Source organism: Pseudophryne corroboree, chromosome 1, assembly GCF_028390025.1.
Source record: "Pseudophryne corroboree isolate aPseCor3 chromosome 1, aPseCor3.hap2, whole genome shotgun sequence".
NCBI lineage: Eukaryota > Metazoa > Chordata > Amphibia > Anura > Myobatrachidae > Pseudophryne > Pseudophryne corroboree.
Window position 1 is genome coordinate 848,327,735 of NC_086444.1, and position 14,725 is coordinate 848,342,459.

Consider the following 14,725-nt stretch of genomic DNA (forward strand, 5'->3'; position numbering starts at 1 on the left):
ATAAGCGAAGGGCGGGCTCTTGGGCGATCTTTTCCGTTGCTAGCTGCGGCAGAGTTGTTGTATAAGGAATCTCTCGTCCCGTTATCTGCTACCACCAATCATGAGCGGCTACGGAAACATGGATGAGTACTCCGAGGGCTCTAAGATCAACGCAAGCAAAAACCAGCAGGATGAGGGGTGAGTTTTGGGGTTAGAGGGAGAGAAGGGGGGGGGGGGGGGGGTATTCTTGCCGCTGTCGCTATGGTGATGTAGCAGGTTTCCGGGCTGTACGGGCGGCTTTTCTTTGGTGACTGCCGATGCTTGGGGTGTTTTTCATGGTGTAGGGACTACTGAGTCTTACACCAGCGGCGGGGTATTTGGAGAATGTCGTCAGCGGCAGCTACTAACACATGGGGGGCGGGGCGGGTGGTGCACGCTGCTGATTGGCTGGACGCTGTCACATGAGCGAGGCCCGCAGCTCTGCACCGATGCGGCCGCAGTGTCCCTGTCTGTAGGTGTGCGCTGTGCCTGATCCAGTGCTGCAATCATTATCTTGCAGCAAGATGTTCATCGGGGGCCTGAGCTGGGACACCAGTAAGAAGGATCTGACAGAGTACCTCTCCAGGTTCGGCGAAGTAGTAGACTGCACAATTAAAACGGATCCTGTGACTGGGCGATCAAGGGGCTTTGGCTTTGTTCTCTTCAAAGATGCAGTCAGTGTTGATAAGGTGAGTGCTGCTCGTATTCTCAAGTACAGCTCCAAGGAGTACAAGAGCTCTAACGACTTATTTTATTCTGCAGGTACTGGAGACTAAAGAACACAAACTTGATGGGAAACTCATTGATCCAAAGAGAGCAAAGGCATTAAAAAGCAAAGAGCCTCCAAAGAAAGTGTTTGTTGGTGGTTTGAGCCCAGATACTACAGAGGAACAGATAAAGGATTACTTTGGTGGCTTTGGAGATGTAAGTACAGTACCTCAAAGAAAACACTCCTTAAAGGCCCATACACACTAGGCGATTTTGAACTAAAATCGGCTCACTTTTGGTGTTAAAAGCTGCTTCCAGCTCAAAACCGCCCAGTGTGTATGCCCCGGCGATGAGCAGTGATGTGCGTCCCCCGCTTCATGAACGGTGGGGTGAACTGCTTTCCATAACCTCACCCCCGCTGACATCGTTGGGTAGGGGGGGGGAAATCGCTCAGTGTGTATGCACCTTTTATGTGCAATTACATATATGGCTACACTACATCTAGTTATGTTGGATTCACAAGCTGAGTTATGTAACTAAAGAGTAAACTAACAATGCGGTTTAACTTGAAGAACAAACTGAAAATACATAACACATTGAGTAATACAGTGGCTTCTAAACACTGTCCTCAAGGCACTGCAACAGGTTTTAAGGATATCCCTGCTTGTGCACAGATATAATAAAACTGCAGTACTGATCAAGTCACCTCTGGATCTTCTTTAAAACATCTACTGTTGGAGTGCATTGAGGACAATGGGACAGATGTATTAAGTCTGGAGAAGGCATAAAGAGTGATTAAGTGGTTATAATGTACCAGTCAATCAGCTCATAACTGTCAATTTACATATTGGAGCTGATTGGCTGGTGTGGTATCACCTTGCACTTATCACTGCTTTATCGCTTCTGTATGCCTTCTCCAGGCTTAATACATCTGCTCCTTTGTTTGGGAACCACTGGCTTAATAGCAACTATAGCAGAGGTTCTCGACACCAATCTTGGAGTGTCTACAACAGGTCAGGTATTCAGGATTTCCATCAGTGGTACTTGTAGGCATAATTATAGGCCCAGCAAAATCTCTTTACCTGTGCATGTCTGTATCTAGAAAACAGACTTCTACCCCTTTCATATCGCAATGGCAGGTCACACCTGCAAAAGGTACAGGGTTCTCTCCTGGGTGTGACCTGCCATGAGATCTCCATGCTGCCTACTCCATAGTGGGGACGGGTCCCAGGTTGCATCAACCTGGGTTACCGGTTCACACTGCACCTGACATGGTAGTAACTGCTTTTCTCTATCGTCCTAGTGGATGCTGGGGTTCCTGAAAGGACCATGGGGAATAGCGGCTCCGCAGGAGACAGGGCACAAAAAGTAAAGCTTTAGGATCAGGTGGTGTGCACTGGCTCCTCCCCCTATGACCCTCCTCCAAGCCTCAGTTGGATTTTTGTGCCCGGCCGAGAAGGGTGCAATCTAGGTGGCTCTCCTAAAGAGCTGCTTATAAAAGTTTAGCTTAGGTTTTTTATTTTACAGTGAGTCCTGCTGGCAACAGGATCACTGCAACGAGGGACTTAGGGGAGAAGAAGTGAACTCACCTGCGTGCAGGATGGATTGGCTTCTTTGGCTACTGGACATTAGCTCCAGAGGGACGATCACAGGTACAGCCTGGATGGTCACCGGAGCCTCGCCGCCGGCCCCCTTGCAGATGCTGAAACGAGAAGAGGTCCAGAACCGGCGGCAGAAGACTCCTCAGTCTTCTTAAGGTAGCGCACAGCACTGCAGCTGTGCGCCATTTCCTCTCAGCACACTTCACACGGCAGTCACTGAGGGTGCAGGGCGCTGGGAGGGGGGCGCCCTGGGAGGCAAATGAAAACCTTTTTTGGCTAAAAATACCTCACATATAGCCTCCGGGGGCTATATGGAGATATTTAACCCCTGCCAGAATCCATTAAAGAGCGGGAGACTAGCCCGCCGAAAAAGGGGCGGGGCCTATCTCCTCAGCACACAGCGCCATTTTCCCTCACAGAAAGGCTGGAGGGAAGGCTCCCAGGCTCTCCACTGCACTACAGAAACAGGGTTAAAACAGAGAGGGGGGGCACTAATTTGGCGTTAGAAATATATAAAAGATGCTATAAGGGAAAACACTTATATAAGGTTGTCCCTATATAATTATAGCGTTTTTGGTGTGTGCTGGCAAACTCTCCCTCTGTCTCTCCAAAGGGCTAGTGGGTCCTGTCCTCTATCAGAGCATTCCCTGTGTGTGTGCTGTGTGTCGGTACGTGTGTGTCGACATGTATGAGGACGATGTTGGTGAGGAGGCGGAGCAATTGCCTGTAATGGTGATGTCACTCTCTAGGGAGTCGACACCGGAATGGATGGCTTATTTAGGGAATTACGTGATAATGTCAACACGCTGCAAGGTCGGTTGACGACATGAGACGGCCGACAAACAATTAGTACCGGTCCAGACGTCTCAGAAACACCGTCAGGGGTTTTTAAAACGCCCTTTTACTTTAGTCGGTCGACACAGACACGGACACTGAATCCAGTGTCGACGGTGAATAAACAAACGTATTCCTTATTAGGGCCACACGTTAAGGGCAATGAAGGAGGTGTTACATATTTCTGATACTACAAGTACCACAAAAGAGGGTATTATGTGGGATGTGAAAAAACTACCGTAGTTTTTCCTGAATCAGATAAATTAAATGAAGTGTGTGATGATGCGTGGGTTCCCCCCGATAGAAAATTATGGGCGGTATACCCTTTCCCGCCAGAAGTTAGGGCGCGTTGGGAAACACCCCTTAGGGTGGATAAGGCGCTCACACGCTTATCAAAACAAGTGGCGGTACCGTCTATAGATAGGGCCGTCCTCAAGGAGCCAGCTGACAGGAGGCTGGAAAATATCATAAAAAGTATATACACACATACTGGTGTTATACTGCGACCAGCGATCGCCTCAGCCTGGATGTGCAGAGCTGGGGTGGCTTGGTCGGATTCCCTGACTAAAAATATTGATACCCTTGACAGGGACAGTATTTTATTGACTATAGAGCATTTAAAGGATGCATTTTCTATATATGCGAGATGCACAGAGGGATATTTGCACTCTGGCATCAAGAGTAAGTGCGATGTCAATATCTGCCAGAAGATGTTTATGGACACGACAGTGGTCAGGTGATGCAGATTCCAAACGGCACAAAGGTGTATTGCCGTATAAAGGAAGAGGAGTTATTTGGGGTCGGTCCATCGGACCTGGTGGCCACGGCAACTGCTGGAAAATCCACCGTTTTTACCCTAAGTCACATCTCTGCAGAAAAAGACACCGTCTTTTCAGCCTCAGTCCTTTCGTCCCTATAAGAGTCATATCTGCCCAGGGATAGAGGAAAGGGAAGAAGACTGCAGCAGGCAGCCCATTCCCAGGAACAGAAGCGTTCCACCGCTTCTGCCAAGCTCTCAGCATGACGCTGGGACCGTACAGGACCCCTGGATCCTACATGTAGTATCCCAGGGGTACAGATTGGAATGTCGAGACGTTTCCCCTTCGCAGGCTCCTGAAGTCTGGTTTACCAAGGTCTCCCTCCGACAAGGAGGCAGTATGGGAAACAATTCACAAGCTGTATTCCCAGCAGGTGATAATCAAATTACCCCTCCTACAACAAGAAAAGGGGTATTATTCCACATTATATTGTGGTACTGAAGCCAGAAGGCTAGGTGAGACCTATTCTAAATCTAAAAAAAAAATTTTGAACACTTACAAAGGTTCAAATCAAGATGGAGTCACTCAGAGCAGTGATAACGAACCAGGAAGAAGGGGACTATATAGTGTCCCAAGACATCAGGGATGCTTACCTCCATGTCCAAAATTTGCCCTTCTCACTAAGGGTACCTCAGGTTCGTGGTACAGAACTGTCACTATCAGTTTCAGACGCTGCCGTTTGGATTGTCCACGGCACCCCGGGTCTTTACCAAGGTAATGGCCGAAATGATGATTCTTCTTCGAAGAAAAGGCGTCTTAATTATCCCTTACTTGGACGATCTCCTGATAAGGGCAAAGTCCAGGGAACAGTTGGAGGTCGGAGTAGCACTATCTCGGATACTGCTACAACAGCACGGGTGGATTCTAAATATTCCAAAATCGCAGCTGATCCCGACGACAAGTCTGCTGTGCCTAGGGATGATTCTGGACACAGTCCAGAAAAAGGTGTTTCTCCCGGAAGAGAAAGCCAGGGAGTTATCCGAGCTAGTCAGGAACCTCCTAAAATCAGTGCATCATTGCACAAGGGTCCTGGTAAAGATGGTGACTTCCTACGAAGCAATTCCATTCGGCAGATTTCACGCAAGAATTTTTCAGTGGGATCTGCTGGACAAATGGTCCGGATCGCATCTTCAGATGCATCAGCGGATAACCCTATATCCAAGGACAAGGGTGTCTCTCCTGTGGTGGTTACAGAGTGCTCATCTTCTAGAGGGCCGCAGATTCGGCATTCAGGATTGGATGCTGGTGACCACGGAGGCCAGCCCGAGAGGCTGGGGAGCAGTCACACAAGGAAAAAATTTCCAGGGAGTGTGATCAAGTCTGGAGACTTTTCTCCACATAAATATACTGGAGCTAAGGGTAAATTTATAATACTCTAAGCTTAGCAAGACCTCTGCTTCAAGGTCAGCCGGTATTGATCCAGTGGGAAAAACATCACGGCAGTCGCCCACGTAAATAGACAGGGCGGCACAAGAAGCAGGAGGGCAATGGCAAAAACTGCAAGGACTTTTCGCTGGGCGGAAAATCATGTGATAGCACTGTCAGCAGTGTTTCATTCCGGGAATGGAAACTGGGAAGCAGACTTCCTCAGCAGGCACGACCTCCACCCGGCAGAATGGAAACTTCATCGGGAAGTTTTCCACATGATTGTAAACCGTTGGGAAATACCAAAGGTGGACATGATGGCGTCCCGTCTGAACAAAAAACGGGACAGGTATTGCGCCAGGTTAAGAGACCCTCAGGCAATAGCTGTGGACGTTCTGGTAACACCATGGATGTACCAGTCGGTGTATGTGTTCCATCCTCTGCTTCTCATACCTAAGGTACTGAGACTTATAAGACGTAGAGGAGTAAGAACTATACTCATGGCTCCGGATTGGCCAAGAAGGACTTGGTACCCGGAACTTCAAGAGATGCTCACAGAGGACTTATGGCCTCTGCCGCTAAGAAGGGACTTGTTTCAGCAAGTACCATGTCTGTTCCAAGACTTACCGCAGCTGCGTTTGACGGCATGGCGGTGGAACGCCGGATCCTAAGGGAAAAAGGCATTCCGGAAGAGGTCATTCCTACCCTGGTCAAAGCCAGAAAGGAGGTGACCGCACAACATTATCACCACATGTGGCAAAAATATGTTGCGTGGTGTGAGGCCAGAAAGGCCCCACGAAGAAATTTCAACTCGGTCGATTCCTGCATTTCCTGCAAACAGGAGTGTCTATGGGCCTCAAATTGGGGTCCATTAAGGTTCAAATTTCGGCCCTGTCGATTTTCTTCCAGAAAGAAGTGGCTTCAGTTCCTGAAGTCCAGAAGTTTGTCAAGGGAGTATTGCATATACAACCCCCTTTTGTGCCTCCAGTGGCACTGTGGGATCTCAACGTAGTTCTGGGATTCCTCAAATCACATTGGTTTAAAACCAGTCAAATCTGTGGATTTGAAGCATCTCACATGAAAAGTGACCATGCTCTTGGCCCTGGCCTGGACCAGGCGAGTGTCAAATTGGTGGTTTTTTTCTCAAAAAAGCCCATATCTGGTTGTCCATTTGGACAGGGCAGAGCTGCGGACTCGTCCCCAGTTCTCTCCCTAAGGTGGTGTCAGTGTTTCACCTGAACCAGCTTATTTTGGTGCCTTGCGCCTACTAGGGACTTGGAGGACTCCAGGTTGCTAGATGTTGTCAGGGCCCTGTAAATATAGGTTCCAGGACGGCTGGAGTCAGGAAAACTGACTTGCTGTTATCCTGTATGCACCCAACAAACTGGGTGCTCTTGCTTCTAAGCAGACTATTGCTAGTTGGATGTGTAATACAATTCAGCTTGCACATTCTGTGGCAGGCCTGCCACAGCCAAAATATGTAAATGCCCATTCCACAAGGAAGGTGGGCTTATCTTGGGCGGCTGCCCGAGGGGTCTCGGCTTTACAACTTTGCCGAGCGGCTATTTAGTCAGGGGCAAACACGTTGGTAAAATCCTACAAATTTGATACCCTGGCTAAGGAGGACCTGGAGTTCTCTCATTCGGTGCTGCAGAGTCATCCGCACTCTCCCGCCCGTTTGGGAGCTTTGGTATAATCCCCATGGTCCTTTCAGGAACCCCAGCATCCACTAGGACGATAGAGAAAATAAGAATTTACTTACCGATAATTCTATTTCTCGGAGTCCGTAGTGGATGCTGGGCGCCCATCCCAAGTGCGGATTATCTGCAATACTTGTACATAGTTACAAAAATCGGGTTATTATTGTTGTGAGCCATCTTTTCAGAGGCTCCGCTGTTATCATACTGTTAACTGGGTTCAGCTCACAGGTTGTACAGTGTGATTGGTGTGGCTGGTATGAGTCTTACCCGGGATTCAAAATCCTTCCTTATTGTGTACGCTCGTCTGGGCACAGTATCCTAACTGAGGCTTGGAGGAGGGTCATAGGGGGAGGAGCCAGTGCACACCACCTGATCCTAAAGCTTTACTTTTTGTGCCCTGTCTCCTGCGGAGCCGCTATTCCCCATGGTCCTTTCAGGAACCCCAGCATCCACTACGGACTCCGAGAAATAGAATTATCGGTAAGTAAATTCTTATTTATTCCTGGGTTTAAGTACAATGTTAGTTAACACAGGAAATAGGAACATACCTCTAACACAACACACCGCACCTCAACCTGGCAATTTTACCATGTTATTTGTGCAGTGTGAAAGGAGTAACTGAGGGTTGGAGTTTACTATCTTAGTTTGTTACAAACTGTAACTTCAGTTCTAAAAACATCTGTCTCTTTAGATTGAAAATATCGAACTTCCTATGGACACGAAGACAAATGAGAGAAGAGGATTCTGTTTCATCACATATACAGGCGAAGAGCCAGTAAAGAAGCTATTGGAAAGCAGATACCATCAAATTGGGTCAGGAAAGGTAAGGCTTGAGGATAACTGTTTAGATTATGTTGTGAACCTATAAATTGTAGTAGAAAGCTGTAATGTGTTCCCCAGATACATATGTTTACAGTAACTTTCTTCTAGTGTGAGATCAAAGTTGCACAGCCCAAGGAAGTTTACAGACAACAGCAGCAGCAACAGCAGAAAGGAGGAAGGGGAACATCCGCGCCACGAGGAGGTGGAAGGGGGAGGGGCAGGGGAGGTTTGTAACACTTAATTCCAATTTGCTGAATTTAGAGAACACACTTCTGTATTAACAAATATATTTATTTCTTCAATTTCGGCAGGCCAAAATTGGAACCAGGGTTACAATAACTACTACGATCAAGGATATGGAAGCTATGGTAATGGCAACTCCTCTTACAGTGACCAGGGTGGCTACAATAATTATGGTGGATATGATTACACTGGGTACAACTATGGAACCTATGGTGGATATAACCAAGGGTACACAGACTACAGTGGTGAGTTTGACACTAAACCTTGTTTGTGTTATGCTAACTTCATGATGTGGCAGTAATATATATCATTTTAATGCAGGTCAGCAAAGCACATATGGAAAGGCATCAAGAGGCGCTGGAAACCATCAAAATAACTACCAACCTTACTAATGGACTAGGATTCACATAAGGTGTGTATTTGAGTACATAGGTTTCAACCATTTTAAAAAAAAAATTAACTTTGAATAAAGATAACTTAAACAATGTGTGGACTCCTTTTTAAAAATGTTTTGATAACTTCCTTAACAGCCCTTTTGTAAATTGATTGCTTTTGTTAGTGTTTAACTTAAAGATGTGTTCTCTCTCCTTTTTTTAAAATAAATTTTTCCCTCTTTAAATAATACAGAGTCCTTTTTAAATTGGGGTTTTCTGGTCTTTGCCAGACGATCTATGGATAAATAAGCTATTTTTTAAAGTTAATACCAGGTAAAGTACTGAAATGGGTACAACTTAAGGTAAAGAAGAATGTTGTCTTCTAACTCTGACATTATACCTTGTTTGTACCCGCCAGCGGGAACTTCATTGCAGGCCGTGTGTCACCCTGACCACGTCTATCTCTGGGGTCGCACGTTGTGGGCAGAGCGCAAGGCGTACACCAGAAACCGCTGTCCTGTGGTATGGTCTCTCTTCCAACTTCATGTACCAGCGTAAAGATTAAATTGGGGGAAAAACCACTTCAGTCTTTGGCTTCTTAATCTTTAAAGTCTCTGTTTAACGTTCAATTTAAAATTGTTTTTTACAGGCGTTTTAGAGCAGATGCCTTTTTACAGCTTAATCATTTTTGCTCTCCATTTTGATAAAATGTTCGATTCTGATTTATGCATTTTAGTATTTAATGATTGCTTCTTTTCTTTATAGCAAATAGTGAAATCTACAGACAGAGGAACTTAATAAACTGAGGGGTGAATTGTTTGCAAGGTCTTTTGTGCATAATTAAATGCCAGTTCATAGAGGACACCATGGAGTTAGTGGGGATAAAATGCCTGGTCAATGCAGATTGTGCATATGATTTTTTTTCTTAGAGGAACTTTAATAGAGGACTGATTTTAATATTTTTGTAAAGTACCCAACCTTGCCACTGTGAAGAAAGTAACTATTTTCTTTTTCTTGTAGGTAGACAGGACAGAGGATTAACTACGGGACTTTCATCCAGGCTGGGAGTTTAAGATAAAAACTTTTCTCTTGTGAGGACTTGTGTACAGGACACAGTGGTGTCTTGCTGTAAATAGTATTTGGCTCATTTAATTTTCTTTTAATGGCTTTATAGTTTTATTTTTATTTTTTTCCCCCCCAATTCTGTAAACAGTGGTTTTTATGTTCCTTGAATTTTGTTTATAAACTGTAACGTTACCTTGTGACTTTCACGGCATAAATGTCCAGTGTTTGTAATAAAAGGATTTGAAAAAACTGGCGTTAACGACTGTGGGTTCCGCTGCTATGGGGTCAGGGTTGTAGCTTCCCCTCCAATGCGTCAGTAGTGAGCCCCGCCTGCCTGGCTCAGAGCCCTGTCAGCAGGGTAGTGCAGTGCTGTAATTCATGGGTATTTGGGGGTGGGAGGGTGAGGCTTAATGCTGTGAAAGGTCCACCCCATCAGAGCCCCCTGCTTGTAGTATGCTAACGTATCGCCTGCTTGCTCCCCCTCTTCCTGTCACTTCTCTCCCCTCTCGCTGACACTTGTGCTTGCTGCCACTGCTCTCCCAAATTCCCTCTCATTCCATCATTATTTTTTTATTTATTCTATAACCCCCCCCCCCCCCCCTTTTCTCTGACATCCTAGTGGATGCTGGGAACTCTAAGGACCATGGGGAATAGACGGGCTCCGCAGGAGACTGGGCACTCTAAAAGAAAGATTAGGTACTATCTGGTGTGCACTGGCTCCTCCCTCTATGCCCCTCCTCCAGACCTCAGTTAGAATCTGTGCCCGGCCAGAGCTGGGTGCTCCTAGTGGGCTCTCCTGGGCCTGCTAGTTAAAGAAAGTATTTGTTAGGTTTTTTTATTTTCAGTGAGCTTCTGCTGGCAACAGACTCACTGCTATGTGGGACCAAGGGGAGAGAAGCAAACGTACCTGTTCACAGCCAGGTTGTGCTTCTAAGGCTACTGGACACCATTAGCTCCAGAGGGTTCGAACACAGGCAGCTGTCCTTGATCGTCCGTTCCTGGAGCCGCGCCGCCGTCCCCCTCGCAGAGCCAGAAGATCAGAAGCTGGAAGACGGTCAAATCGGCGGCTGAAGACTCCTGTCTTCATTTAAGGTAGCGCACAGCACCGCAGCTGTGCGCCATTGCTCCCACTGCACACCACACTCCGGTCACTGTGGGGGGGGGCGCCCTGGGCAGCAATTAGAGTACCTTTGGCATAAATCTACACAATAGTCTGGTACTGTATATGTGAAAAATCCCCCACCATTTTCCTGTCACAGACAGCGGGAGAAGCCTGCCGCTGAGGGGGCGGGGCCTTCTTCCTCAGCACACCAGCGCCATTTTTCTTCACAGCTCTGCTGGAAGGATGCTCCCCAGGCTCTCCCCTGCAGTCTCCTGGAAGCTAGAAGGGTAAAAAGAGAGGGGGGGGGGGGCACATAAATTTCTCTAACGTCCTAGTGGATGCTGGGGACTCCGTCAGGACCATGGGGAATAGCGGCTCCGCAGGAGACTGGGCACAAAGTAAAAGCTTTAGGACTAGCTGGTGTGCACTGGCTCCTCCCCCTATGACCCTCCTCCAAGCCTCAGTTAAGATTTTGTGCCCGAACGAGAAGGGTGCAATCTAGGTGGCTCTCCTGAGCTGCTTAGAGTAAAAGTTTAAATAGGTTTTTTATTTTCAGTGAGACCTGCTGGCAACAGGCTCACTGCATCGAGGGACTAAGGGGAGAGAAACGAACTCACCTGCGTGCAGAGTGGATTGGGTTTCTTAGGCTACTGGACATTAGCTCCAGAGGGACGATCACAGGCCCAGCCATGGATGGGTCCCGGAGCCGCGCCGCCGGCCCCCTTACAGATGCTGAAGCAAGAAGAGGTCCATAAATCGGCGGCAGAAGACTTTCCTGTCTTCATAAGGTAGCGCACAGCACTGCAGCTGTGCGCCATTGCTCTCAGCACACTTCACACTCCGGTCACTGAGGGTGCAGGATGCTGGGGGGGGGGGGGGGCGTCCTGGGAAGCAATGAATTTACCTTAGTTGGCAAAAAATACATCACATATAGCTCCTGGGCTATATGGATGTATTTAACCCCTGCCAGTTTTCCAGAAAAAAGCGGGAGAAGAGCCTGCCGTGAAGGGGGCGGGGCCTATCTCCTCAGCACACAGCGCCATTTTTCCCACACAGCTCCGCTGGTAGGAAGGCTCCCAGAATCTCCCCTGCATCCTGCAACTACAGAAACAGGGTAAAAAAGAGAGGGGGGCACTTATTTGGCAAAATAACAGATATAAGGGATAGACACTTATTGTAAGGTTGTCCCTATACATATATAGCGCTCTGGTGTGTGCTGGCAAACTCTCCCTCTGTCTCCCCAAGGGGCTAAGTGGGTCCTGTCCTCTATGAGAGCATTCCCTGTGTGTGTGCTGGGTGTCAGTACGTGTGTGTCGACATGTATGAGGAGGAAAATGATGTGGAGGCGGAGCAGAGTGTCTGTAACAGTGATGTCACCCCCTAGGGGGTCGACACCTGAGTGGATGTACTGTTGAAAATTACGTGACGGTGTCAGCTCTATATAAAAAAACAGTGGTTGACATGAGACAGCCGGCTACTCAGCTTGTGCCTGTCCAGACGTCTCATAGGCCGTCAGGCAGATGGCAGATACAGACGCCGACATGGATACTGACTCCTGTGTCGACGGTGAAGAGACAACCGTGATTTCCAGTAGGGCCACACGTTACATGATTGAGACAATGGAAAATGTTTTATACATTTCTGATAATACGAGTACCACCAAAAAAGGGGTATTATGTTCGGTGAGGGAAAAACTACCTGTAGTTTTCCTGAATCTGAGAAATAAAATGTGTGATGATGCGTGGGTTTCCCCCCGATAACAATTAATAATTTCTTAAAAAGTATTGGCTGCATACCCTTTCCCGCCAGAGGTTAGGATGCATTGGGAAACACCCCCTAGGGGGGATAAGGCGCTCACACGCTTGTAAGAACAAGGGCTCTACCCTCTCATGAGATGGCCGCCCTTAAGGATCCTGCTGATAGAAAGCAGGAGGGTATCCAAAAAAAGGTATTTACACACATACTGGTGTTATACTGCGACCAGCTATCGCCTCAGCCTGGAGGTGCAGTGCTGGGTTGGCATGGTCGGATTCCCTGACTGGAAATATTGATATCCTAGATAAGGATAGTATATTATTGCCTATAGAGCATTTAAAAGATGCATTTCTATATATGCATGATGCACAGCGGAATAATTGCCGACTGGCATCAAGTATAAGTGCGTTGTCCAATTCTACCAGTAAAATGGTCAGGTGATGCGGATTCCAAACGTCATTTGGAAGTATTGCCTTTGAAAGGGGACATTTGGGGTCGGTCTTTTAGACCTGGTGGCCACGGCAACAGCTGGGAAATCCACGTTTGTACCCCAGGTCGCCTCTCAAAATAAGACGCCGTATTATCAGGCGCAGTCCTTTGTTGGCAAGCGGACAAAAGGTTCCTCTTTTCTGCTCGTGACAGAGGGAGAGGAAAAAGGCTGCAGAGATCAGCCAGTTCCCAGGAACAGAAACCCTTTCCAGCCTCTGCCAAGCCCTCAGTATGACGCTAGGGCTTTACAAGCTCAGGCACGGTGGGGGCCCGTTCTCAATGAATTTCAGTGCGCAGTGGGCTCACTCGCAAGTAGACCCCTGGATCCTTCAGGTAATATCTCAGGGGTACATATTGGAATTCGAAACGTCTCCCCCTCGCCGTTTCCAAAAGTCGACTTTACCGACGTCTCCCTCTGACAGGGAGGCAGTTTTGGAAGCCATTCACAAGCTGTATTCCCAGCAGGTGATAATCAAGGTACCCCTCCTGCAACAGGGAACGGGGTATTATTCCACACTATTGTGGTACCGAAGCCAGACGGCTCGGTGAGACCGATTCTAAAATCTTTGAACACTTACATACAGAGGTTCAAATTCAAGATTGAGTCACTCAGAGCAGTGATTGCGAACCTGGAAGAAGGGGACTACATGATGTCTCGGGACATCAAGGATGCTTACCTTCATGTCAAAATTTACCCTTCTCACCAAGGGTACCTCAGGTTTATGGTACAGAACTGTCACTATCAGTTCAGACGCTGCCGTAGGGATGGTCCACGGCACCCCGGGTCTTTACCAAGGTAATGGCCGAAATGATCCTTCGAAGGAAGGGAATTTTAGTTATCCCTTACTTGGACGATTCCCTGATAAGGGTAAGATCCAGGGAACAGTTGGAGGTCGGTGTAGCACTATCTCAGATAGTGTTGCGGCAGCACGATTGGATTCTCAATATTCCAAAATCGCAGCTGGTTCCGTCGACGTGTCTTCTGTTCCTAGGGATGATCCTGGACACAGTCCAGAAAAAGGTGTTTCTCCCGGAGGAGAAAGCCAGGGAGTTATCCGAGCTAGTCAGGAACCTCCTCAAACCGAGCCAAGTCTCAGTGCATCAATGCACAAGGGTTCTGGGTAAAATGGGGGCTTCCTACGAAGCAATCCCATTCGGCAGATTCCACGCAAGAACTTTCCAGTGGGACCTGCTGGACAAATGGTCCGGGTCGCATCTTCAGATGCATCAGCGGATAACCCTGTCACCAAGGACAAGGGTGTCCCTCCTGTGGTGGTTGCAGAGTGCTCATCTTCTAGAGGGCCGCAGATTCGGCATTCAGGACTGGGTCCTGGTAACCACGGATGCCAGCCTGCGAGGCTGGGGAGCAGTCACACAGGGAAGGAATATCCAGGACTTATGGTCAAGCCTGGAGACATCACTTCACATAAATATCCTGAAGCTAAGGGACATTTACAATGCTCTAAGCTTAGCAAGACCTCTGCTTCAAGGACAGCCGGTGTTGATCCAGTCGGACAACATCACGGCAGTCACCCACGTAAACAGACAGGGTGGCACAAGAAGCAGAAGGGCAATGACAGAAGCTGCAAGGATTCTTCGCTGGGCGGAAAATCATGGGATAGCACTGTCGGCAGTATTCATTCCGGGAGTGGACAACTGGGAAGCAGACTTCCTCAGCACGACCTCCACCCGGGGAGAGTGGGGACTTCACCCAGAAGTCTTCCACATGATTATAAACCGTTGGGAAAAACTCGACAGGTATTGCGCCAGGTCCAGGGACCCTCAGGCAATAGCTGTAGACGCTCTGGTATGTGTTCCCTCCTCTGCCTCT

General features: G+C 47.9%; 1 protein-coding gene across 5 annotated transcripts; it reads left to right on the plus strand.

The window, feature by feature from the left end:
* The first annotated feature begins 16 nt into the window (after window positions 1-16).
* HNRNPDL (heterogeneous nuclear ribonucleoprotein D like) lies at window positions 17-9,800 on the plus strand. Of its 5 annotated transcripts, none has more exons than XR_010176993.1 (9): window positions 17-177; window positions 539-707; window positions 781-942; window positions 7,736-7,867; window positions 7,975-8,092; window positions 8,178-8,354; window positions 8,431-8,521; window positions 8,902-9,005; window positions 9,504-9,800. XR_010176993.1 is itself a non-coding variant. In XM_063919943.1 (8 exons), exons 1-7 carry the CDS (start codon window positions 101-103, stop codon window positions 8,499-8,501), a joined length of 906 nt encoding a protein of 301 aa, XP_063776013.1. In that variant the 5' UTR covers window positions 17-100; the 3' UTR covers window positions 8,502-8,521; window positions 9,508-9,798. The 5 variants fall into 5 exon arrangements, 3 of the variants coding, with proteins under 3 accessions (XP_063776013.1, XP_063776012.1, XP_063776014.1); XR_010176994.1 differs by having other exon boundaries at window positions 9,508-9,800; XM_063919943.1 differs by lacking the exon at window positions 8,902-9,005 and having other exon boundaries at window positions 9,508-9,798.
* The last annotated feature ends 4,925 nt before the right edge of the window (window positions 9,801-14,725 follow it).